This window comes from Centropristis striata, chromosome 18, assembly GCF_030273125.1.
Source record: "Centropristis striata isolate RG_2023a ecotype Rhode Island chromosome 18, C.striata_1.0, whole genome shotgun sequence".
NCBI classification, from domain to species: Eukaryota; Metazoa; Chordata; class Actinopteri; order Perciformes; family Serranidae; genus Centropristis; species Centropristis striata.
In genome coordinates, this window is record NC_081534.1 from 14,167,836 (window position 1) to 14,195,749 (window position 27,914).

Sequence of the window (27,914 nt, forward strand, 5' to 3'; positions counted from 1 at the left end):
GTCCCTTGTGATATTGCAATATTTCTGCCAGTAGCCAACAAAAAACCAACAGCTTTATACCAGAAACTGCTGAAATGTGATCTGGAAAAGGTGAGGCTCACTGCATCACATGGTATCAGTAAAAACATTATGACATTGGCTGCATGTATTGTAGCAAGAACACATTATGCAATGCTGTTTGAGTTGGGCAGATCAGTTTTGGGTGGAGCTTGATGATAAAATGTGATGGGGTGATATCAAGTGATACTGGCTGATCACAATTACAATATTGGCCAAAAGATATACTGATAAAATCGTCTTAATGTCCTTTTTGCAATCATTGTATCCTTGTTTCAAGGATGATAACCTCTATTGTTAGCATTGTTTTTGCAACATTGATGTAATTGTTACATAATATGACAATTATTTTCTTCAATATGATATAGTGTAGGATATATTATGATTATATATGATATTATTAGGCTATAGTTTTGGGTTCATTGAACCTGGGTGACCCAGGACACGTAGTGTTTTTATGCTGTGGCGCCATCTGTTGGCAAATATAATTATTTTCAATGATAAGAATAAAATAACGATAATTTCAATCCTTAAAATAATGCAGTAATTAGTCCACTTTTCTCCATATGGAAGACGACAAACAGTAAATATTTTCATAAGAATTATATTTACGACAAAAAACAGCGTGGTCTTATATTTTCGTCAGGCATTTTCTGGGAACCCTACGCGGACGTCGCAAAGCTGTTTAAGGACCCCAGGATGTCCATGCTTGCTGAGCGTAAGTACATTTCTCACAGAGTTTTAACGGTTATATTCCATTCCTTTTTCGATGTAACGTTATGTGTTCATATTATTTGTGTTCGTTAAAAACATCGCCACCGGCTGGCGAGAGTCTTTCCTCTGAAACTATTCAGTATTTCGTACTTGTTAAACTTATCGTGTAGCTAACATTAGCATTAGCATCACTGTTGCAGTCTGTGTAAACACGTGTTGGCGTTTTAATTGCCGTTACTTGTCATTAGTTCAGTTTAATTCAGTGTATTCACCTTCATAGCCGGATACTTGTATTTATTTATTCGCCCTCTGTTTAATAAACCTGTTGTTAGCTATGAAACATTGTTTTCTCGTGTTATTGTCGGATGCTGCAGTGTTAAGCATTGCTTCTGGTCTGATGTCCTTTGACAGTTGTCAACCATTGTGTTTACATGCACCTGACAGCTCATGTTTCTTTTATCTGGGCCGCAACAAAGTTTTGTATTATTTGCATAGAATTGATAAAAGTCACAGGGCAGTATAGTTACAGAGCAATAGGGTTACCTATAAAAACATCAACAAATACAATAATGTATTCATATAGCATCTTTGAAAATAGCGTTTACAAAGTGTTTTGATTGACAAAGCCAAGCAAGATCACAAGGCAAAAGGCTAAACAGTGCAACCGAGCAATAGCATGACCAAAAAACAAGTAATATTTTTCAGGGGGGAAAAAAAGCATAATAACGCAAATAAATAAATAAATACATCTAGATATACAAACTGAAAACGCAAATAAGTAAAAGCCATATACACAATAAAAATATGTTTTAAAAATGAGATAACAAAGGAAATTACATCACATTATGGCAAGTCTATAGAAAATGGGGCTTAAGAAGGGATTTCACTAATTCTTCGAGCCTTATCTTCTCAGGCAGGTCGTTCCAAAGCCCTGATGGCACAGTCACATTTAGATTTGAGCCTTGACATGATATCATAGGAAAAAGAAGGATTATCTGTTTTATCTTAATTCTTCGCAATGACATGTTTTGTATGCATAAGGTTTAGTGGGCGTCACCTCACAGTATGAGTTACTTGACATGCTCCTTATGTAATGTTGTTTTGGATGACTGTTATGTAATGGTGTTGCTGCACTCTCTTCAGCCCGGAGGAAACAGAAGTGGTCTGTTGACCCCAGGAACAGCACCTGGAGTAATGATGACTCCAAGTTCGGTCAGAAGATGCTGGAGCGAATGGGCTGGTCCAAGGGCAAGGTGAAAGCCACTTTTCTTGTTGGAGGAAGAACTTTGCATTATAAATGGAAATGCTGGTGAACATTTGTGACACATATTTTATATCCTCTTTTTCATGTGAAGGGCCTGGGCAGAACTGAGCAAGGGTCCACTGAAAATATCAAAGTAAAGGTTAAGAACAACAACTATGGTCTTGGTACCAGTGTCAGCCATGAGGTGAGCACACCCAACACTTTGTGACACTAGAATAATATAATGTTGTTGCTCTGTTCACTGTTTATATGGTGCATATTTTTTTATACATTCAACAATGTAAGGGATGCTTTATGAAAGGATGATTTTTAGGAGTACTCTTGAATTAGACTGCTTTACTTTTAGCTAGGTGTACCAAATATCCAAATCAACTATCCAAATAAACTCCCATCTTGCTTTTGAAGTTCTTGTCTGTTCTGCTGTGTTGACATTTTCTGTGTTCACAGGATAACTGGATCGCCCACCAAGATGATTTCAATGAGCTCCTTGCTCAACTGAACAACTGCCATGGTCAGAACAGCGGCACGGGTATGTACAAACAGCAGCGTTAATGCCGCCTTTCACAGGTAGTTTGAATAGTGGCAGAAGAGAGGCCCACCAGAATTATGCCATCACAACATGCAGACGATGTGCACTTTTTAATGAGGCATATTTTGACAAACTTGGACACGAGGAGTCATTTGCAAGAGTGCAACGTGTTGAATATAGATAGCGTACTGGCATGTTGTTGTCATAAGTTGGCATTAACTACTGTTTATTTAAACACAGTGATAAACCTGTAACATTTTTGCTGGAGAAACAACATTCATTGTTAGCTTTAAGGAGCTAAAAAGTTGTTACAGACATGACAACATGCTAATGTTAGCCACAGATGCAGCTTTAACATTAAACTGCTGCCACAACATGATTTGTGTTTATGTGGTAAGCCCACTGGTTGAACTGAAGCAGCTAATGACAATGTAATAATTTTCATTGTATTTTAAATGTAGTAAATGTGTACATGGGAGAATAAATATGAGGCATGTTCATTAGTCTGCCCTCTCATTGGCCCTCACTCTGCAAAAAAATGACCAAAGTCAACTTTTGGACAGTGGCAGAGCGTTGAAATGTTGAATGTTGAAAACGTTGTTATGCTGCTGTCAGCGGACTTTGCTCATACTGCTGTTCTCATAGAGTATTAATTAAACTGGTCCACTCTGTCGCTATTGAAGCTGCTGTAAGATGTGTAATGTTTATATAATGTACTGTTTATAATCAGTTGTTTCTTCAGAGTTGCGTTACTTATTACAATTATATCTGCTAAAAACAAAGTTTAAGGCCATGCACTAAATTTGTGTGATAACTTACATTGACACTGTGTTATCTAGAGTTGATAGATGATGTACAGGTGCATCTCAATAAATTAGAATATCATAGAAAAGTTTATTTACGTCAGAAATTCAAGTCAAAGTGGAAATAAGACATTATATAGATCCATTGCACACAGAATGAAACATTTCATGTCTTAATTTAATTTCTAATTATAATGTTTATGGCTTACATTTAATGAAGACCTTAAATTCAGTATCTCAAAAAATTTTGAATAATACAAAAGACCAATTTTAAAAAGTATGTTTAATATGGAAATGTTGGCCTCTGAAAAGTATGTCCTTCTATATGCACTCAATACTTGGTTGGGGCTGTTTGACTTGAACTACTGGAAATGGACTTTCCTATGATATTCTAATTTATTGAGATGCACCTGTATGCTTTCAGTGATAACCTTCCCTACTGTGGCTCTATATCAAACTCTACATGACTATACTAAATTGCAGCGTAGCCATCTCTTTTTGTTTTACTTCGTTGGCCAGTAGAGGCCGCTGCACTGCAACATTTCGCATCTAACTTATTATGAGTATCTTCATTACTGCTGTTCTGGAAAACAAAGCACACATAGAACACTGTTTTATCTGAGTTTGCTCAGCTATGCAATGATACTGAACATCTTAAATTTGTAATAATGTGAACATGTGATATTTATTTTGTTACATTTTCTTATATTTCTGTAGAATCTCCACCACCAGAGGAGCCTAAAGGATTTAGCTTGGAAGCAAAGTCCAAGACCTCCAAGAAGAGGGTTCATTACATGAAGTTCACTAAAGGTGGGTGTATGTTTTGGCACCTGACAGGTCTGTACAGCTACAGACGGAGATCACAGGGATAAACATAGCTCAGGAGGATTCTAATTGCGCACTAGGTGTTTTCTTTTCTTATCCTCAACCGTCATTACATTGATTACCTGTAAAACTATTTCTGTAACAAATTCAGCCAGACAGGACGTCACACCAACTGTTTTTCTGTAAGGGCTCGCCTAAGTTGAAAAATGAAGGAGTTGATAAAGAACTTCCAATGCATTGAAAATGCGTCACATAATGTGTTTTTCTGAGAGATAAAAGAAGAAAGCAAAACAACTTAATTTATGTGAAAACAAAAAGTACACAATGATTTCTGCTTTTAACTATTTCCTTAATAATTTGGTAATTATTTATACATTAAACTACTTAAGCTTCAAGGTACATTTGTTGCATTGTACCACACAGGTTGCACAATGAAATGCACTTGCAGTTCCTTTATGTAACACAGCAAAAACAAGGAACAGTATTGCATTCCAGTAGTGCATTAGAAAAAAAATATGCATGGGGAGGAATGCAAACAGCAGCAACAAAAATGCTGCTGACATCTCTGGGCAGATTATTAAGGCAGTCATCTTGGCATTAAAAAGTTAACCTCGGGGAAACTTTGTCCATCAACTCTGACTCGTTTTTGGCCCCAAGCATAATTAATGCTTGAACATTTTTCTAATAGACTTATGGCTATATATGTAGTAAACAAGCATTTTTTATGGGAGAGAGGATTTGTTTTGTTTATTATCATGTGTATTGGTTCATTAATACCTACCTAGTCATGCAGACTATCTTAAGGCGTGTAGAACCTGATAATTTAATAAATTCCTGATAATGTAATAAAGTGCATTTACCAATAATGTAATACACTTTTTTTTTTTTTACCAATAATGTAATAAAGTATAACATTAATCGGAGGTTATTACATTATCAGGTGAGCCTTCATTTCGCAAGTCCTGATAATGTAATAATTCCCCAATATTGTAATAATTTAACAGCAAACCACTCATTACTTGGGTTCAAGTGGTGATACTGTGTAGACAACACTAGCTCCAGAGCTCTAGCGCCACCAACAGGTCAAAGTTGAACGTTTATTAACTTTTGACCCGTTCATCCGTTTTTCACAAACGAGGTATCCATGACACACGAATGCATTCAACAGCTTCTTGAAATCTAAAGGTGCTTGGTGTTATACTTTATTACATTATTGGTAAAAAGTGTATTACATTATTGGGAAATGCACTTTATTACATTATCGGGAAGTTATTACATTATCAGGTTTTATTCCATTTTCAATAGACTCAAGTGCAGATTTTTATTACATTATCGGGGTTATTACATTATCGGGAATTTATTACATGATCAGGTTCTACAAGGCGTTCTATGGGAAGTTTTTTATTTGGGCTTTGCACCATTTTTGCCAGTAGTAACTCAAGTGTAGGCCTCTACTTTTTTAGTTTTCCAGCTGTCAGACAGACAGACAGACAGACAGACAGACAGACAGACAGACTCCTTAACCCTTCGCTGAGCCTTGTGCACTTGGCTCAAACCACAGATGCTGATCAGAGCTCTGTCAGCCTGTGCTGGGTCAGTTGGCCCGGTCATTGCTCGGGAGGTTATTAATAACTCTTCCTTCTACTTTCATTACTCCTTTACACGTCAGGAAGTCAAGATTTGCTGGTCAAGGCCAGTACACTGATAGGCACGAGGAGGAATTTGGTGTTCAGGACCACTGGAGACCAGAATGAATAACCACTAGCCCATCTTTTACTGTTGATGTGCTTTTAAGCTTGGAGCATATTGAGTGATTACAAGCATCATTTCTTAATAAGATTGTTGGGGTATTATTTAGTAATGTTTTTTTCTGGTCATTCGTAGCTGTTTATTAATTAAAGGAAGCTCTTTTTGTTATAGTAATTCTGCAAATCCGAGTGAAAAAGTAATGCAAGCTCATCAGATATTAACATCTGTTAAAGTAGTTAATCTATAATCCTCATCCGTATCTCATCAGGTCAACATACATGGGAAAATAGAATTTCTCAACTTTCGCCTCACCTGGAAGAGTCTTTTTATATTTTACGTCATTCAGTAGCAACTTCCTGTTTCCTGTTTGGGGCATCTGGCATGTCCATTTGCTGGCCCCCCAAAAACAACACCTCCCAGGAGCTGCGTGACCCATTAGATGACCCCGCCAGATAAAACGTGGCCTCAGTCTCTTCCCCAGACCCTCTCACCCTGTTGTTGTGATCTTAATTTGGCAGCAGCCAAGAAAAGACCATGTCCCTGGTGGATCAGATGCATCATACAAGGTGCACTTAAGACATGAAGTACAGACATTAGTGTGTGATGATTTCCTCCAGACGCTCTCCTTTCTGCATGCTCTATACACACTTTATTCAAGTCACACAACTCACTAAAATGGTGAATTTTTGCTGACTTTTCTGATTTGTGCAGAAGTGCCTTTTTCTCAGTTGGAGTCTCGTATTGTGGGTCCGCGTTTGTTTTCTGCTTTCATTATGAATGCATTCTTTTCGTCTCTAATATCACCTCACATTGTATGCAGCACAGCATGATTTACCATATTTGCTTTGGAAATTTGGATTTGTGACCAACAAATGTTTTTCCCCTCCTCAAGGAGTTTTTTTCTGTTCTATTTTAAAAAAAAATGTTTATCAGCAGAATTAAGATAAAACTTCTGGCCCAATTTTCATAAAACTTGGTGTAGGGGTGACGGATAGGCGAAGGAATTTAATTTAATTTTGGACTGGATTGGAATCACAGGCACACATTATCTTTTACTTTTAGTTAACATTAGAAGAGAGGGCTTTTGATCAGAATTCATGAGAGGTTGGAATAATTGGAAAAATAAGCTCCCAACTGGAAAAAAGTCAGAACAACATCTTGGAAAGTCTGTGAAACTGTAGGTACACATTTAATGGATCAACTGATCATTTCCTTTGCTTTTTATTGTCGTGCAAATACTGGAAAAGGCTGATGTGCTGTTTGAACACTGAGAAACAAGATGCAACACTTTCTATGTCCGTGTTGCTTCCAAATTACAACTTAAAGCTCATAACATCATCTAGACTGTTTTTTTTTTGGTTCAAATTTAGTCAAAATATGTCTAAAATGCATCAAACTTTGACCATTTTGAATTGCTATAATTAGCATAGTGAGTATATTTAGACCTTTGTATCCTTGCAGCTACATTCACTTACAACAACCTCATTGACCCCATGAAAACTGCAGACAATACATCACAAAGAGTTTGAGCAGTCATACGAGACCTACATTCATCTGTTGTCTATCACTGGATATTTGTGTTAATGGTGAACTTGGCCCTCTGTTATCATCTTTGCATTTGAATGCACTTGCACCCGAACCTGTCGTCAACTAATAAAGTCTGATCCAGCAGGACTTTACGTTCTAATCCATTTGAGGAGATTCCTTTGAGTATCACCACAAGCTGTTTATAAATGTCAGAGGAAGCTAAAGAGCAGGTAGCAACCTGACTGTTTGTTACATTAAGACAGCTGACCTCTTCGTTCCACTATGTTAATTTTCTCACAATTTTCTCTAAGAGAAGGCAGAGCAGGAGGCAGTGTAAGGGAAATACAGATGGGAATGTTTTCACAGGAATTTAATCTTGAGTTTGTTTGTTCCTTTGTAGGCAGTACATTTGTCTTCGGCAACATAACACCACTTTAACTTGTTTCTACTCCAAAGAGGCGGCTACTGTTGTCATGCAACAGAAAAGACGCTGGCACTTCTTGTTAGTCCATAAAAGGTGTATAAATTGATCGGAAACTTGAGAGTGAAGTGCTCCTCCTCCTGCCTTGAATGCTCTGACAGGCTTAAACTGTCAGGGCGGTTGACTGGGAAACTGTCCATTTTTAAATTGATTATTATACGTAGGATATTTAAGGTCCTCTCACAGTGATAGTAGGCAGCTACATTCTTTTATTCATGAATATACTCTTATAGATTTTTTTTTTAATAAATATCTCCTTTTGTTGGCATCACCTTACTGTGTACAGCTTGTGCTCTGGATCGGCACGGGCAACCAAGGAGTTACCTGGAAACATATAACCAGCCACGCCTTTTTGCATGATCCCACTCACTGCTCCGATGCCGACTCCCCTCCCTGTGAAGCTGTTGCCAAGTTAAGACTCGGTAATAGATTTAGTGTTGCTAAGCTCGTTACATGAGGGGTTGAAAAAGTCAGTACTACTCATAGTTCTGGATGTGCAGAGATCAGGAAAGGGTCAACCATTGAAAACCTGATTTTTATATCCAGTCAGATAAAAAATATTACAAGATATATGATTTGCATGGTCTGTAATTGGTTACTAATTCATTGAATTGCTACTGAAATACTCATCTACTCATTTGTTACATCTGCTAAGGAGGTCATTGGTTTGTTTGTTTTGGGGACGTTGGAACTAATTTCGATACTCTAAATGCAATTTGGAATGGTAAAAAAGGAAATACTATTTAAATATGTTGCTGCCATTTCTCCTGAAGCAGCAGCAGCGACTCTCCAGCCTGATCTGAACTAGTCAGCCCCACGCACGTTTGCTATTGCACTGCAACCTTTCTCCAGTGCTATCAAGTAACATAGCGGGCTAAAGCCAGCTAGCTCAGTGACTCAAACTCTCATGCTATGACAGTAATGACAGAAGCAATGCCAGACCAGAGTGGACACTAGGAACATAATGATTCCAGCACGGTTTAAAATATGATTTGGTTATTGAAAAATTTTATAAATTGCTCTTGTGATATTCACAATAATTTGGAGAATGTTTGACCATTATAGGTTATATTTTGCTCAATGTTGACTGTTTCCTGGAATTGATTTTCTTTTTTCAGACCGATTGAAGAATCTCAGTTCCGTCAGTTGTCAGAAATAGGGATGGGTGTTCGGAAGGAACCTGCCAACTGGATTATCTATAACATTAATGATCAATTAACAATCATATTTTTATACATACTCCAGAATGTGTAAAAACATGCACACATGGGCAAAATAAAAGATATGTATACAGTACTGTTTTGATAACAGACGCTTTTATTTTGAAAGGAAGAAAAAAAACTTCCTGTCGATTGTAAAATAACTCAAGTGAGATGATACTATAAAGACAACGTCAAGTAGTTCAATGTTTTAGCCCCCGAAGAGGCATGAGGTTCGGTTTCACACTAATCTTGCATATTTAAGTGTGTTTTGTGTTTAAATAAGTTTTGGATAAAATGAAACCAAGTAACCCTTTTGGTTTGTGTACCTTGAAAGTGCTAGAATTCTAGTATTTAAAAGCCCTACAAACCCTGTATTGGTTGATTGGTTAATTTTGTATGAAATCTGTAGAAATAATAATGCAAAACAATGTTGTGGCCACAGCAGCATGTGAGAACCTTCCAAACATCTTCCTCTGCGTCTCAGCACAGGCCTCCTCCTCCTCCTCCTCCTCCTCCTTCTTACTCTCTCCTGCTTTTTATTGATATCCTGTTCAGGCTGGTTCCCTCACTGCCAGCACTGAGGATTGATGGCCTTTGTTTGTGGGGAAAGGCACCAAAATCTCTGCTGCTTAGGTCCGGGGCCCAGAGCATAAACCAGTAACCCAGTTTTAATTGCTACCTCCATCTATCACCTGTCATGGCAGTAAGGGTGGTTGATGCAGAATTTAACTACAGCCCTCCGTCCGTTGCTCCGTGTGGTTGGCTTTATTGCAGTTTCTGTACTTTTATTTATTAGTTCTTGGAGAAACATATCTACCTTTTGTTCTGCCTTTAATACTGGTGGGATTTAAATGACGAGACATCATCTGTCAGATTTGTGTGTTTTTCTGCACAGCCACAGTGATTGGTCTGGTCCGACTAGTTATCTGTCCTGGCAGTTGTTGCCGTTTCACTGGTGTCCTTGGAAACCAGCGTGTATCCACTAACACTTTCCACTGCACGACAGCAGCGCACATGCTTCCTCCTGCGTAATGGCATTCAGCCACCTTCTGAACGATTACGCTCCTTTTTATCTGAACATTGTTATTTGCACTTTCACCTGAAAGCCTGAGAATTTTGACAGGCACTTCCCGATCCAAACAGCAGAAAGGTCGGGTTTGGGCATAATTTTACGCTTGACCCGAGTTCACTAGATGACAAACACCACAGCCTTCCCCCATCCTCATTTATTTTAGTTTGCAACATACTTTCTTGGTTTTACTTCTTAGACCTGCATGTGCAGCGACTTTCAAAGCCAAGAGCAGGGGAGATAGAGGTTTAAAAGCAATAAATAACCAAATGTTATCAGAGCCCCGCTGAAGGAAGAGGATGCAGCTGTACGAACAGGACCTGGGCCTGAGACAGGCGACTGTGCTCCAGGAGTCTTTGAGGCCCGGCTTGAAAATGGGAATCCGGAGGCGTGGCATAGCAGACCTTGTCGTCGGTTTATTTTTCTTTTGCTGTTTTATCCCTGGAGCAAGAAGCAAACCACCCAAGCCTCCCCTTTCTTTGCTTAGCAGACTACCTCCCCCTACCTACTACTCCCAATACACACACACACACACACACACACGCTTTCAACTGCAACCATTACAGGTTGCTCTTTAGATGTCTGATTTTAAATTTATTTATTTTTATTTATTTTATGTTTGTTGTGACTGAATTTTTTCTGGTCACCTTTTGGTAAAACCTTAATTCCAAAGAAGTTATTATCAATAGAAACAGCATACATCAGTGTGTATTTACAAATATAAGGGTCTGTTTGAACATTAACTCTATTTTCTTAGTTGAATCTATGTCCAAGTATTAGCAAATCATCACATTCTGTTTTATTCAATGTTTTTAGACTATTTTTTTAAAGGTTTCTGTGAATTTTTTTTATTTTATCTTATTTGATTTAGTCATATTAAAAGAGCCCAAAAAACAAAATGTTTTAACATGAGTTTGTAATTGCACTGTGATTTTAATTTAAATTTTTTTTTTTTTTTTCCTTTTAGGAAAGGACCTGTCCTCCCGCAGTGCAACAGACCTGAACTGTATCTTTGGGAAGCGAGGAAGGCCTACAAATGACCAAGAGCAGGTAAGAGGCATCAAGATAATCTTCATTACCTACAACTTCATTTCATTTTAACCTACAAGCACAGGCTAATGCAAGATTTCTAAAAATCCAAACAAAATAAATCCTGCACACTGTTGTTGGTTTGGTTTCACTCCATCACAAAACAACCTACATATAAAACACTGATCCAAAAGACAGATTCAGTCCAACATGAAACATGAACATGCAGAAACACAAACCAATAAAACAAACTATAAACGACATATAAAACTAGTGTAATGCATATAATTGAAGCATGACACATGGTATAAAAACTAAAAGTTTAAATCACTCCTTTCCATATTTCCAAAGTGTGTTCAAGTGATTTCATCATTTTTTATCATTTGTGATCAGGCAAACTTGTCTGTAGAACTTTTTGTGCAGTAATTATATCCAAGATAGGAAATATGTTCATGACTGCCTGCAATAAAATTAAATGTATTGGATTTGGTCACTCGCTGTGTCACTGCATTATATCCAGTAACTAAATGTAGAGAATACTCGTAATCAAAGGTGTAAATTACTCTTTCTGTAGAATTTTCTTTTTTAAATCGAGAGGTCAGCCCTGTGATCTTCTTAACCCAGTCAATGTCAAGTGTTCATACCTGGCCATACCTCTGGCCAGGTGGCTTGAGCTTATCCGCCTCTGTCTTGGTAATTAAGGGTGACCACTGGTGCTGATGCCTCCATCAGCGGCTGCGGTATCATGTGATCCTTGTGCTTCTACAGGGTCCAGCTCCTGAGCAGCCTGTGGCTCTAGATTAACCATGTCACAGCATACAGCTTTAACACCGCCAACAGGCCACTGATGGCGGCAAGAGCACCTAAATCCAGTTAAGGGATTTGCACTCTTACCCCGTACTCCTCTCTCCGCACTTGCCTTCTTCTTCTTCTACCTCTGTCTTGGAGCGCTCACATCAGGTAGTTATACTGCCAGAGGGCATTATTAAAGGCAAATCAAAATTGGGGTGAGGTGTGCAGAAATCTGAAATGATGACGCTTGCAAAAAAAGTTCTGTTTTCGCTCTTGGCATCGGCGGACGGTCACTTCAAACGTCACTTTGCCATTTGGCGTTCTGCTGGCTCTCATGCTTTTTGAAACTAGCTCACAGGCTCAGACAGGTACAAGTTGCATTTCAGGCCCAGTAACTTCCATTGGCTTCATCAAAAACAAATCCCTATTATTAAATTAACCTGTGCTTAATCTCTTCCATTTATTATAGTATTTTTATTTGAAAATGGGCTGCCTTGGATAAGAAAACTGTTTGAGTTTTAGAAATAAAACACAAGTGTCTGCTAATGGAACTTGTGCACCCAGAATTTAGTAGAACTTATGTACATTTACATGAACTATGGTCGAGTTACGCCACCATTTACATGCATCACTAAGTTGCAAATACTGATCAATAAATCCTCATATTGCAAATCTAAAACCACACCAATCCCCCCAGTGAGATTTACAAATAAATATTCAAATATTGGATGTTTTGAATGCTAATATATATTGGCCTTTTAAAGTTTTGCATGAACATGAACTGTTGGATTATCATTGTAAAGAAATCAAAGGTGTCACAAGCAGACACAGAACTTCTATTTAAATAAATCTTCGTTTAGCAAACTGGTATTTCTGGTGTCACAAGTTCTGCTGACTCCATACAGAGGCAGAGGGACAATGACAAATGTAGCTTTTGGACTCGGAGACACACAAGCCTCTTGCTGGCTTCCTCTGTTTATCTCAAGCATTTGGCTTGAAGAAATTGGCATCTTAAAATCCATAAATTGCACGAGAAAAACCTTTCCTATTCCCCCACAGGTGCCGAGCCATAACATCACAATGGCTGCTGCTCCCCAGCTGATTAACATTGGAAATGCAAGCAATACACACCATCTTTTCCTCCCTAATCGTTTGGTTATGGGTTGTTATTTTTCAGCCAGGAGGGACGCCATTGACCATATCGAAAACACTGAACACAATTACAATGGCATCCCACGAGGCCTTGTGTTGAAGCCCAGCAACATCTGAGGTTGCTGGGAAGAGGTAAAGAGGGTGATGGACCAATCAAGCTCGAGGCATTGTGCAGGATCTCCTGTGAGTGTGTCAGTGACACTGCCAGTGACCCCCAGTGCACCCTGATCTGTGCTTAACGTACTCCACCATTACTGTTGCAGCACAAATTACGCGCTTCTATATAAAGACCTGCAAAAAGACCTGTGTTCCTAACTAGTGGCTGTATCACCCTTTGGTTTAGTAGTTGAGTGGATTGGCAGTGGTTTGCACCAGTCGCATTATCACATATCTGCATCCTGACAAGGTGAGGCAAGGAGACCCGACCAAATCTGGATCGGCTTCTTCAGCGCTGCCCTCCTTCCCGCTCATGAATCTTCCAGCACTTCACCCACCACCCACTGCTGTCTCTCCAGCCTCCCTTTCCACCAGTCCCCCACTGCTGGGGTTTTCCTTCCTCCGCAGTGATGTGCTTCCTGCTCGCCTCTTATCGCTGCTCACAACGCTCCCTGAAACGCAGACAGGCAGACACGCACACATACACAGCTGTCCCACATGCCCCTGTTAGTCAAAGGCAGCACTGGATGTACTGAAAAAAGCAAACGAGCACGTTGGAGAGATTAAACCCCTTCACATTGACTGCTTGTATACAGGCAGCCACTAAGTTTCATCCATTATTGCGTTTTACCTGAACACCTCTCCTTCTAAATTATATTTTCCTGTAACCCTCCTGTCCTCATAGTTCAGTTGTGTTATTATTATTATTATTAGTCACCCTTTTAGCTGCAACAAATCATCATCAACTATTTTGGTGATTTAACCATGAAAGTATTTTTTCAGCCTCTCTAATATGGAGATTTCCTCTTTTCTCTGTTTTGTTAAACTGAATATGTTTGGGGTTTGGACTGACAAACCAAGACAATTTAAGACCTCACCTTGGAGTTTGAAAGAGCTTTTGATGTTCTTTAAACTATCACAGGGCCAGTTGCAAGAGGAAAGAAGAAAACTGAAGATTACAGTACACTGGCTGTGTGACATAAAGATCTAAACAGTCTATATCCGACCCCCAACAGACTTAAAGGCTTGTAAATATATATTTTTATTTAGATCATTTCTTTGATTTCATCATAGTTGGATATTGGATCAAAGAATAATTGAACAGGCCTAAAGCAGCATGTGAAGTTTGTCTAAAGTATTTGATTATTTTTCGATTCCACATATTATAAACCGTTTGATTTAAGCCACATTTGATGACATCAAATCAACAAAGCCATAAAAAATATATCTACAATGATGTATAATCTAATAATAATAATGATAATAATAATAATAATAATGTTTAGGCCTACAAGGCAGGGGAACTATTTAAGAATACGTAGTAATAACAATGTTATTTAAGATTAATATTAATTGAGTTAGTATTTGTCCAGTAACTTTATGTACCAGCACTGTGTGGAGGCATGTGATATTTTTTCTTTTTGCTGTAGTATAACAATCAAAGCAAAGATACACTCAGTGTCCATTTTATTAGGTTCACCTGTACAATGTAGTTTAGTCTACTTTCATGATGCCCTGATCATGACCAGATTTTTTTTTCTTGACACTTGTCATCAATCTGTTAATTAATTTAATATGTTTAAGCATCAAGGTCGTAGATAGTGGTGTTGTTGTGTTGAACTGCATTATATTGAAAGGCAGTTCTAATATTTTGCCTGCCTAATTGCATGTACAATAAAAAGTATAATTAACACTTCAATATAAAGCAGTGCGGTACAACAACACCCCTAACTGTGACCTCAGAATTAAACATATAATAGGACTGAGACATTTCTGACAAATTATTTCTTTAATGCAAACCGTGATCTAGAAGATAAATGGTTGACCACCGTTTCACCTCATCATGTAGCTACCTGAAAAAAGGTATGCTTATTTACTCTCCCTGACCAGTGAGGGTTACCAGGTTGTGTTGGAGCACCTGTCCATCTGCATGGCTCTCTGTTATCCATCACCCATCCCACGCCTGCAAGCCCCCTCCATCTCCTGCTTCCTCTTGTGCCCCTCAACACAATTACTCACGGCATGACAAACGACAGGCTCTCTCTGCCGAGATATCAAAAAGCCCCGGCCACTTCTAAATGAAGGCACTTTGGCAGCCCTGTGCTCCCTGTGCTTATCGGCGGGCGAGCAGTGCCCCTGGCCGTCCTGCGTCCCCCCTCTCCTTCCTCCTCCTTCTCCACCACCGTGCCCTCCTCAGGGGGTTTAGTTAGGGGAGCCACATGGAGGGCCAGCCCGGCTTGATTTATCTCCCTTGCCCCTCTGCCCGGCCACTCAGGCAGGCCGAAAGAGCCGACGAGGCTCCAACGGGCCTCAGCTCGAAAGCCCGGCATTAGCTGAAATAAACCATTCTGCCGCCCAGTGAAAAATGTCCTCTGATTGGCTAATTAATCAGTCAAAGGGGAGCGACGCGGCTTGTGACTTGAGGGACCCAAGCGGGCGACCGCAGAGGGCCTGCTGATAAATAGACTCCCCGCCGATTCATACATCAACAAAAGTTAGTCATTTTTTAAAGCCGCCAGCGCAGATGAAAGGTGGAAACAAGCCATAGGTTTATTTTTCCACCTACATTTCCTTCTACATTTCTTTTTGGGTGTGTGTGTGTGTGTGTGTGTGTCTTGAGAAAGACAAAAATTTAGTTTTGTGGGGGGGTGTTCTTACTGTTATATATAAATTTTTTTTAAAAGCCTATTTTTATTGAAAAGTATATGTCTTAGATATTGACATTTAAACTTCATCGTTTTAGTGGATGATAAAGAAAATGAAATTAGATTTCATATTTGAGTTTTTCATTTATTCTTCCAGACATTACATTTTGTGAAAAATCCCCAGCATCATTTATAATGTAATTCGACTGTAGCTTAATGCAAACTGCAGAATTTAATTTTCACCCCTTAATCAGCCTCTTTATCAGTACACTTAAAAATCCCCATCTATAATGAATTCACTTTGACAGTCGACAGATACGACGATATTAGAAACCTCAAAATTGTTACAACATCGACCCGTTCATTAGTTCTGTACTCCTTAAAAACGTCAGAAGAAAAATGGTTGAGTATAATTTGGTACAAAGCTTGTTTTGACGTCTGAACCTTTCAGTCAGACGGTCGGTACGGCTCACCCTGCTCTCGGGTCAGCGTGACCCCAGCGGCCTCTCCCACTCCCACTCCTGCTCAGGCACAAAGGGCCGAGGATCAGGCCTCATCGGGTGGCACCTGTTGCAAGTCTTTCCTGCCCACGCGTCGTCCACATGAAGGATCGCACGTCAGCGGGGGCTCCCCCGATACCACCGTCTTAAGGAATATGGGGCAGGGGCGGCGCGGGTTGGGGGCCCGAGCGTTTGGCAGATGCGTCGGCAAGGCGCCAGGGACCTGATGGGCGGAGTCGAGCGGTGAAACTTTGCTGACGGCGCAGAAGCAAAATATCTTTTCACTACAGAAATTGTCTTCCAACTCTAGAACGGGTTCACAGGTTGCTGCTGAGGCCTGTGCACTGCCGAGTGAGTAGTGTTGTTGAATTGTGACTTTTAAAGTGTCAAAATTATTTGTTACTTTGCTGATGGTTGTAGAAGATCCATAAAATGTTTTCATTATATCTTTAGTTGCTATAACCATTTAAGACTAAGACGTCTTTTTTTTATTCAAGCAAGTAAGCACATTGAAAATTGGTTTACTATTTTTTGTCTTCCATTATTGTTGTTCTAAATGTTATTTTTTTCACATGTTGACCCTCATTATTAGGGCATAAAATAATAACTGGCTTCGATGGCTTAACACGTGGCCAGCATTACGTATTTAAATATTTGTATCAAGCTGTTTTATTGTCTCACTTCTATTCTTCAAAGGGTTAAGTGTCTGCCCTGTCGGTCTCCACTAACAGGATTATTCTTTACTTACTGCTGAGTTCCAGTGCATTGTGTAATTGACAGTATAAATAGAAATTCGGCACCATAGCAGCTATTTTCTTTTTGCTTCAGATGTCCATCAACCTTAGCATTGATCTGTTGAAAGGGGAATGCCGGTGTAAACGTGCGTTGTCGCAGTGTGGTTGGCGCAGTTTGAATGGGCCAGTGCACTCATGCAGGGTGCTGGTTTATTGTGAAGCTCAAGAGCTCTAATTCATTCTCAGATAACATCTAATTGCCTCAAGCTAAAGCTCTCCCTTTCTTGAGCGTGTTTGTTGACAGGCCCTTTTGCTTCTACCGCCGAAAATATCAAGACCCGCCAAACGACCCACCCCCCTCACTCCACCCCCTGCTGCAAAGACACACACACACATTTACCACCTACCTCCCTGGCAGTTCTGTAGACTGCTCCCTCCTGGCCATGCCAGCTCGCTGACACTTACAGATTAGCACAGGACAAAAAAGAAAAAGAGGGCGTCCGTCTCTTAGTTACGGGCCTAAGCTAGAATACATGGGGCCAGGGTAATTACCGCCTGGTGAAGCTAACCGCCCAAAGATTTCCAGCCCTCTCGGCTGTTTACAGCCGCCGACTACCGTTTAATCACTGACTCTTTAATCTAATAAATCACAGCTGGGGAAAATAATCACTGTATCTTCCCTCTCTGGGGTCGGGGTGGGGGTACCCCGTGCTCTTGAGGGGGGCATTGTCGGCAAGCGTTTGCAGTGTTGAACAAGCACAGGGCAGTCATGCTGCATGCATAATGTTGTCTTCATTTGTTACTTATGATAAACGTTCTCGCACCGGGCACAAAGTGCAATTTTTCAACCCCCTTTTTTTTTCCTCTCTCGTCTAAACTACACACAGAAAGTACACCTTTTGTAAAAGTATTGCTTTGTGGAAGCTTCCATGTGTGGCGTTTAATGCACTGACTGTACATCATATTATAGTTTTTAACTTTGTTACTTGTGTAAATATAATTTCAGCAGAAAAATGAGCAAAATATTAGAATCATATCTGAGGCAGTGACGTTACTTAAAAAATATTGATGGTCCAGCAAAGGGTGTGCTTATTTACCAGGGACTAAGGTATCCACCTGTTTTTCTGTCCGCCCACATCAGGCTCATGAAGGATGGGCTGCTGGACTCGTGTGCTCATCAGGGAGAGACAGCTGGCTAATCAGGGCCTGATCCATAGACCTTGAGTATCGCCAAATTTATTATTGTGGCAGGACAATGAGGGCACACTCATGCAATTACAGACCCAACCAATATTGGCTGGAAATTATTGAAGAAGAAAAAACGGCAAGTAATGCAAACAGGCAGTTTTTAAGAAAATAAATGGGCAACTGCACCTTTGTCAAATGCTAATTAACATGTGAGCCAGAAAGGGACTTTATAGCATTTTGTAAAGCTGATTAGTAAGACACATTTATATTTATTTATTAATAACTTTTACCACATTTGATACAAGTAAACCCCCAAACCTTGCATTTAAGTCAAGTTTACATTGGTAAACAAGGTTTTTCATGACCAATACACAGAATATGTACCATGAAAAGCCCTGTTTACAATCTGCAGCAAACAAGACCGAAAACCTCCTTTTAATCTGGTTGTCTTAATTGCCAGCTTTTATTATGACATTTTCCTGCATGGGTTGTTGTTTGACACTGTTTTTTACTCAAATGGTTAACCAAGAAAGTGGTATGTTATGTGTATGTTGGGTATTGTGGAAAAACTTTAGAGTTCGATGCTCCATTTTATAACCAAACACATTCAGTTTTAATTGTTGCAACAGGGAAACCCTGAGAGCCCTCAAAATCCCAATGCTTTGCCACACAAGGACCTTCCAGGACCTTTGTGTTCATGATAGGAATTGTGGGGAGTGTGATTAAGAGTTGGATGGAGGTCTTCAGATTCCTCATTTTCCCCACAGTTTAAAGAGACACAGAACAAAGTTAAACTTTATGAAGCTTTAACAAGAAAATGTATCATGTCAAGATAATATGATCGGCACTTGATAGTCTTTCGTAAAACAAATTAAGATTAAACGTGTCCAGACATGTCCTGTGCTGATCCTGATGGACACATTGGCTAAATGCAGTCCATTTCCTGTCCTTTGTTATGACCTTCAGCCAGTTGACAAATGACAACACTGATTCCAGTTGGGACGCTGTGTAAAATTTAAAACCTGATTGTATCAAATTCAGAGTGTGTGTGTATATATATATATATATATTTCTTTTTATTGGTTTTTCACTTTTTATAAGCACAAACTTTAGAAAACACAAAAAACAAAAGGACAAAACAAATAAAAGAAGTCCCACCCCAAACTAACAGTGAGTGATGTGCTATATATTTCTATTTATACATAAAACAAGTAAGTAAATAAAAAGACAACAGGAGACAGGTAAACGAAGAGCACATACATAAAATAAGTGAAAGGGCAGACAGTCGTCATCTTCCAGGGACAGGTGAAGACTTATAGCTTCTGTAAAAACAAATGCAATGGTTCCCAGATTGAGAAACCTCCAGAACTTGTCCGATTTGTGATTAAGGCCATGAGTCAACTTTTCGAGAGGAATAAGAGCAGGTGTGGATATCGCAGATTTCTGCTCTTATTCCTCTCGAGAAGTTGACTCATGACCTTAATCACAAATCACAGATTTGGTGTCCGTGCCTGAGAAATAGTCTGGAACATGATTAAGTAGATAGAAAGGAGTCAACAAAAACTGTTTACCAGTGACCTCCTGGATTACAGAGTGAACTAGAGTGTACATTTACAGAAACAAAAGTTTATCAGTTTGAACATTTACCTCTTATACCCCACCTGTATTGCTGAGGGCTCAAGGAATTGCAGTATTTATTTGTAGTGTTATATACACACTGTGTAGGGCATTAAGAGGGGACCACTAATATCTGTCACACTGCCAAATGGCATGCTGGGTACATTCAAGAAAAAATAAATAAAAAGAGAGCGGAGATGTCACATCGCTGCAAACTCAAACATTTCAAGCATCAGCATTTAACTCTCAGAATTAAGGCTTTTTGTTCCTGGAAATGGCCTGGTTGGCAATAACTTTTGGCAAATGTCTCATCTACTCTGGCACTGCTAGGGGACACAACTATGTTATGGCATGCAGCAGTTCTCCAGAGAGCTGCAAGAGTCCAAATAATCGGGGCATTCTAAACAGGCATGTTTTTAATGGGCACCGCACTAGTGTAGGGGAAAGATTAAAATAATTAAACTCTTTATTAGCAAAGACTCAGTTTTAAAGGCTTTGGATTGACATCAATGGCTAAACACTTAGTTGGGACATACCTAAAAGTATTGATTCTGGAATTTTATTCTCTCTTTGGATCTGAAAACCTTACGGCGCAAGTAAACGACTTTGTTTACTTTTTTCCTAGTCAGTCAATTAAATTTCTCTGTCGATCTTGTTGGGTCAAAAGTTTCACATGCACTCCAGTGAACCGTACACCATCCATCTGCTGGCTTGATTGACTCTCCTCCTGAATATGTTGGCCTCAGTTTCTTTGGCACCTTGGCACACGTCTTAGCGTTGGCTTTCCATCGGCTACATTAGCAGGGAGAGATAGAACTGGAGTGTCTTGAAGGAGGCGGCCTGTTGAATGTCTTCCCACCCTCTCCTTTTCTCTGGGACCCTCTGCGGGCCCTCCCTGTGTTCCCTGCCCAGCCCCAGCCCCCGCCAGGGGAGAGAGCGGAGCAGGAAGGGCCCCGATAGCCAGCCAGACCGCTCCTCTGCCGAAGGAGCCTTATCTCAGAACTGCACACAGTGCACTGAGCGCATCCTTTTCCTGGGGTTCTGGGTCCGGGAGGAGGAGGCGGAGGAGGAGTAGACATGGTTGTATATAGGTGTGTTCTCCAACCCCCTGCTCCTCTGTGTTGTAGCCTGGGACTGCCTTTCTCAATCATTCCTCTCTAGCTCCACCAGTTATGTAAACTGATTTTTATAAATTGGTTGTGTTCCTTCTTGAGGTTTAAGTTTCATGTAAATCGCTTTTCAAGGTGCATTTAACTGTTACAGGAAATAAACTTTGCTTTTCAAAAATTTGGTTTGGCATTTTAAATAGTAAAATGTTATGGTAGATTTTGTTTTTCTCAAGTATTGGCCTAGAAATAGTTGGGACACTGTGAAATGTTAATTTAAAAAAAATGCATGAAATTGCAAATTTGGAGGGTATATTTATAAAAAACAAAGGTTTATTAGTTTGAACAGAGAATGTTATGTCTTTGAACAATTTTAAATTGAATGTATGTCAAAATGGATTAGCAAAATACAGTATTCTGTTAGATTTATGTTTCAGACGTCCCTACTGTTTTGGAAAGGGGTTCTATCTTGTGGCGTGAGAAGGTTTTACTTTCCTTCACTATGCAGTTTATACTGAAGGTTTAGTCTTTGTTGCCAAGACTTCACCTTACCAGTTCAATAAGTAAAAGTAGTGACAGAAATGTAGAAATGAAAATCAAACTACATAAAGCTGACTACAGTCTAACTGACTACAATATAAGTCTGTCTGTACTAATTTGACTTTCCATTAACAATTCAGGAGTGTAAATTAGTAGCAGGTTTATTAAAAAAATATTTAAGTACATTGAAACATTTTTAAAACAAGAACAAAATGTCACTAGTCAAAGAAAAGACAGTTTTGCGTATTAGTACTACACACAAAACACTTGTAAAGGAAATTAGGCATACTGCGGTGAATATATTTTTAAGCTCATTATATTGCTTTTTTGTGATTGCTATTTTTTGTGACTATTATGTCAGTAAAATATTATCATGAAGCCTGCCTATTGGAATACATTCTGAGGTCGTCTCATGCCTGCTGTGCACAATATGATATGACACTCACACAGAAATGGTGTGTTAATAACCGTCCAGATAAAATAACGCACACACCTGGAAATGGGGGAAGAAGATCTCAAACATTACTGCCGAGTCGTTTCTTAGTAACATGTTGCCTTCAACAAAAATCTCCAGGGCTGCCAGTAATGCTGACTGGATCTGCAGGTTTATATCCACACTGTATGTTCTTTCTGTGTCCTGTCGGATCATGGTCTAATGGAGATCCCCAGGCAGTGAGGACCAAGCTCCAGCCACTTCCCCTGATGAAGGAGATGTTTCTCTCTCAGTCACTCTCCTCTTTTTTTTTTTTTTCACCCTCTCCCTCTCTTGAGAGTAATTTCACAGGCAGTTCTAAAGTGGCCCCCAGCCATCTTCCCAAATCCCAGTTACATGTTGTTTGGCGCTGTCAGCTGTAAGCCTCATATCCTCTCTCCCAAGCAGAGAAGATGCCATTGTGCAGTAACAGGGAGTATAGATTTTCTCTGGGAAGTTGGAAAGTTTTGTCTAATGGCGCATCACCTGAAGGGCCTGATCCCCCTTGTTAGAAGTTGGGGTTCTTTCTAGTCGAGGTCTGAGGTGGCAGAAAACTTTGTAGTCCATTTGAACACCTGCCTTGTCATTTAGCCTCAGTCATGTGCTTTGTGACTATGCAAGGCATCTGGATCCATCCTTTTTAGATGGAATACAGTACAGATTAGGAATAAGGGTTGGGTTGATGGAATCGTCCATTATTGACAGTTATCGTTGTGATTTAAAATCCCTATAAACACTGTAAAAAGTAACATTTTTTATTTATTTATCAACAGTGTTTAGATAGATTGTACTAGTGCAGCTGAAGGTGAACTCTCAAGTTTGAACAAATTCAAAGTAAAAGAATTTGTTTGAAATAATTAAACCTTTTTACAAACACATTTATCTTTACATTCTATGAAATGCCCACATTTCTGGAAGAAGAACATCATGATCAATAAAAGACATCCTTTTATTTATAATGGTGAATATGGTTTGGGTTTTGTGCCCTTCTGATCTTATTGGTTTGTATGACTTGCGCACACGTTATCATCATCCATTGTGATGTTTAACAATGGACATCGCCATATGTCAATTTGCGAGATTCCATCTAGCTTTGGAGTTTTCTAGTAATTTCCATTCTATATCACAAATAGGTCAAAAATGCTTTTCAGCTTTAATTATCGCAGTTAAAAGCAGGATTGGCGATCTACAGAAGTTAGCCAAATGCTTTTAGTGTGGTACATTCAACGGAAAAAAGGGCAGTATTTCACACTTGCTGCCCATCTTTTCATAGAAAAATTTAAAACTGTGATTAACAGTTGGTAGAACATAGTCAAGACTTAAAAGTCTAACATTGGCATAGCTTTCAGTGCTCTCTCTAGGTCGTCCTCAGACGAGCCTTCCATCGTCGTTTCCAGTCATCCCGGTTCACCATACATCTGGCCAGTTCATTGGTACTTTGTGCTCCTGCTGGAAAAACAAAAATATGTTTAAATTGTAAGTGTAATCTAGTTGTCTAGAAGTCTAAAGAAACGCGGACTTAAAGAATGGTGACACTCTAAGAGTAAAGTCAACTGAATATGCAATAACTCATGTAATGTACACATATGCTATACTTGGCATACTTTATAGCTTTAGTATTGAACCAGGGGTATATTTGCAGTGCAATCATTTCTTACCATAATAATCAATATATTAGGCAGTGAAAAACAATGGTTGTTTTCCTTATGGAAATATATTGACTATCTTTTTAGTCAGTTAAGACTAATGGCATGTAGGGTTTATTTGAAGTCCCCAGTGGCTAGTTTGGTATTTTTTGTAAACAAAAAATAGTGTATGAGGGAGACCAGTGCATACGCAGTAACGTCACTTTGTATTTAAGTCTATTTAGGTCCCACAAGACCTGTTCAGATCTACATTCGCATTGTTTTACCAGCCCATCCGTTAGCTTGTCTGTCTCAATCAGTGTTGAGGGTCAAAGTAGTGTAATCTGAATGTAAAAGCTTAAAGGCCAAACCGTGAGGTGACTCAACACAACACTGCGTTTTCAATTCATCTCTAATCTGTAGGGTTTGAAAAATGCCGTCCACTTCGCCATCTCTGAGGCAATACACAGAGCGGCAGCATTGTTTAGTGCGACTCTCAGGAGGAGCTCCTGTATTCTTCTCGACAAATCATTATGCATTGAGTAGGCCATTAGGAAAATGAAGACAAATGGGTCGCAGGGGTGAGGTGACAAATTGTTCATGCTGTAGAGTTAAAATCTAGACCGTGTTGTACCTCAGTTGTAAAGTGGTCCCTGTTAAATAATATGGCCTAAAGGCTGGAGAGACGAGTCTGTGAGCAGACTGACGAATGTCCTCAGACTGGAGACAGTTTAACCAAAGTGAATGAATGAGTGCAACTCTTTCTTCCATTTTTAATAACTATTTTCAGTGTTTCAGTGATCACCTCCTAACTGCCTCACTGGAATCAGTAGAGGCCTTTTTTTGCTCCGAGCAGCTTTCACTTTGATCCCAAAATAGGTTGTTCTCTTACAGAAATGTGTGTATTTGACATTGCTTTGCTTATTGGCACACATCGAGGAGGTACACAAATGAACAAACACCTGCCTAAATTGTCATTTCATCTTCTGAAAGTCACGTTGAAGGAGGGAACAGAATTATGACGACGTGACAAACACTAGCCAAGCAGTAGCAAAGAAGAATATACTGTCGATTCTCGCCATTCATTTTCTAATTAAATTCACCATGTATTTTAAAAGAGAGTAGTTTTATCAGTATAGGCATGTCTGAGTACTTGATGTGATCTATGGATACAAAAGGCAGATTTATTAAAGGGATGGTTCACGGTTTTCTAACTGGGGTTGTATGAGGTAGTTATCCATGGTTGTTTTTTATCACCTAAAAACAAAATTAAGAAATATCAGTTGAAGTGTATGCTATATTTACAATATGTTCACAGCTTTACCTTGCTGTCAGACAGAACGTATTCAGTTCCCTCCAAGCAAACTGAAACAAGGCTATGTTCTCATCAAGGACTTCATGGACAAAATCAGTACTTTTACCTCCCAGATCAGATGTATTGCTGTTATTCCTGCCACCTCTCCAAACTATCTCATACAAACCCACTTGAAAAATTCCCATTTCTAAGTCACATTGTTGTTTCACAAATTGAATTATAAGATTTGCAATTATTACTTCCCATCGGATGAATGGAATATACAGTACTGTGCAAAAGGAAAAAAATGCTGTAAAATACGAATGCTTTCAAAAATAGAAATGTTAATAGTTTATTTTTATCAATTAACAAAAGGCAAAGTGAGTGAACAGAAGAAGTATCTAAACCAAATTTGGTGTGACGACCCTTTGCCTTCAAACCAGCACTAATTCTTTTCAGCATTTTTCACACGGGCCTAAGACTTTTGCACAGTACTGTACCTATAATTATTTTAAAAACGTGAAATTATTTCTGAAAGTGAATCTTTATATTTGTTGTCCAAGCTGCTCTTAATGTCGCAATGTAAACTGTCAAAAATCTGTTTTACACTGACGACTCTAATTCATACCTTTTTTTTTATTTTGAAAAGAAAAACAAAAAACAAAGAAGAAAAAAACCCTGTTTTTGCTCAGACAGACAGATTGCATTTAAGGAGCTGACAGTGCAAGGACACACAGCTGGATGTGTGGAGCCACATTGTGTTGTAAGAAGATGATGATAAATGTCACATGAGTGACAATAAGGTCTATGATGCTTATTTAAAGATGATCCTTTAACACCTATTGTTACTTCAGCATCCTATTTTGAGCTCTTTTCACTCACTGAAATCTGCCTGGTTAATCTGTGCATGATGACTGACGATCACTTAAGCGCCTTGGTCCGCCATTGTGTGTGTCTGTTTCTGTGCAGTCTCTAAATGCTGTAATAAATTCTGTATCTTCTTGTGTGTTTTTGGTTTAGGAGAGCAACAGCAGTGATTCTCAGAGTGAGCCGGAGAAGACTTTCACTCCTGCTCCCTGTGTACTGGATACAGAGTCCATCACCAAAACTGTGAAAAGTACGCTCACTATGCAGGAGTACTTTGCACAGCGGATGGCTCAGCTGAAGAAGGCTCGTGGACAGGCCCAGAGTGAAGAACCCTCAGTGGAGACAGAGACCTTAGATACCCCTGAGGAGCCCAGCCCCAATGATGACACAGAAGAGCCCAAAAAGAAGAAAAAGAAGAAGAAGAAGAGCAAAGAGCCAGCTGATGAGGTGGAAGTTGTAGAAGAGAGCAGTACCGCCGCTCCCATCGTGATCCTGGACGAAGAGGACCAACAGCAGGAGCAGCTGGGGAAAAAGAAGAAAAAGAGGAAAACGGTAGAAAGCGATGGAGCTGCAAATGAGAACTGTAGCGCCACCTCTAGTGTGGAGCAGAACTGTGAGGAACTGCCTCCATCCAAGAAGAAGAAGAAGCATAAAAAGAAAGATAAGGAAACTGAGCTTCTAAATGGACATGGGCCAACCGAGGATGTAGTACAAGAGGAGGAGGAGGTGGTGGTGGTGGGAAAGAAATCCAAAAAGGACAAGAAAAAGAAGAAGAAACGCCAGGAATAGGGCAGAATTAATAGAATTGTCCTCCAATTCCACCTGTCCTTTAGGCTTCTCGGGACTGATGTTATAAATGTGATCATGGGGACACATGTATACGGAGTTATTGCCTTTATGTCATCTGTTCTCTTTAATAGATACATTCTAACAACGTGTTCATGGAGAACAGGAAGTTAGACATTTGATCACATGACAGAAAAACCTGCAATATACATTGTTGCAGCAGACAGTAAAATGCCTTGACTGACAGAGAGTTAGACATTTAGGGAAATACTCTAAAATTGTTTTCTTCCTGAGAGTTAGATGTACAATAAATATGAAGTTAAAAAAATAGTGCGTAACTCCATAAAACCACGTAATTTTTACACTCTGTAACGTGATAAATGGTGAGCTTTAGAGTTGCTGGTAGTTGTTACTTTTAGACCAAGCCAGGCTAGTGGTTTCCCATGTTTACAGTCAGTATGCTAAGCTAAGCTAAGCTAACCAGCATCTCGCAGGAGCTTCATATTTAACAGACAGACATGAGACCAGTATCGACCTTCTCATCCAACTCTGGGCAAGAAGCAAATAAGTGTATTACTCAAAATGTTTAACAATTTCTTTAAACTTTAAGCTAAATGTGTGTCTCTATATGTGACTCTTCTAAAATGAATTCATAGACACCATAGATTGATGTACTTTTTAAACAAACTAAGCAAAATTTTTCCATCAAAATATAAAAATTATTAGATAGGCATCTGTCTTATGGAACATAATGGGGCAAAATTGCTAAATTTCAAAATGCTACCCATAGATTTGGGTCAGTTTGGTGATTTTATGCATTTGTGTCTTACCATCTTATACACATCAGCTTTACTATTTATTTAAGCAACATTTCATAAATATCTATTTTTTCTTTTCTTGTCAGCAATCTTTTTTCTTTCTTTTTTTCTTCAGACATAATTGATTAATAGACCCAGATACAGAGCTTGTCAAATTTGTCAGAACAACTTTGATGTGATATGAATTGACTGATATGAACTGATGTAATTTGCTTCATGAGCTGTAAAAAAACAGTTTAGTGCTCGAACAGGATCAAATCACTTTTTAAATAAATCCAAATAGCAATGAATGTGTTTGTTGTTTCCCCTTTATAGTTGAAGTGAAACGTAGGTGAATTTACAAGAGTGGTGAGGACACTTAGGTTTACTTCAG

General features: G+C 39.2%; 1 protein-coding gene across 1 annotated transcript; it reads left to right on the forward strand.

Moving 5' to 3' along the window:
* The first annotated feature begins 730 nt into the window (after nt 1-730).
* On the forward strand, nt 731-27,831 carry pinx1 (PIN2 (TERF1) interacting telomerase inhibitor 1). Its single transcript, XM_059356220.1, has 7 exons — nt 731-775; nt 1,915-2,024; nt 2,127-2,219; nt 2,483-2,564; nt 4,085-4,177; nt 11,188-11,270; nt 26,091-27,831. The coding sequence occupies exons 1-7, from the start codon at nt 757-759 to the stop codon at nt 26,724-26,726; spliced, it is 1,116 nt and encodes a 371-aa protein (XP_059212203.1). The 5' UTR covers nt 731-756; the 3' UTR covers nt 26,727-27,831.
* Nucleotides 27,832-27,914: the final 83 nt, after the last annotated feature.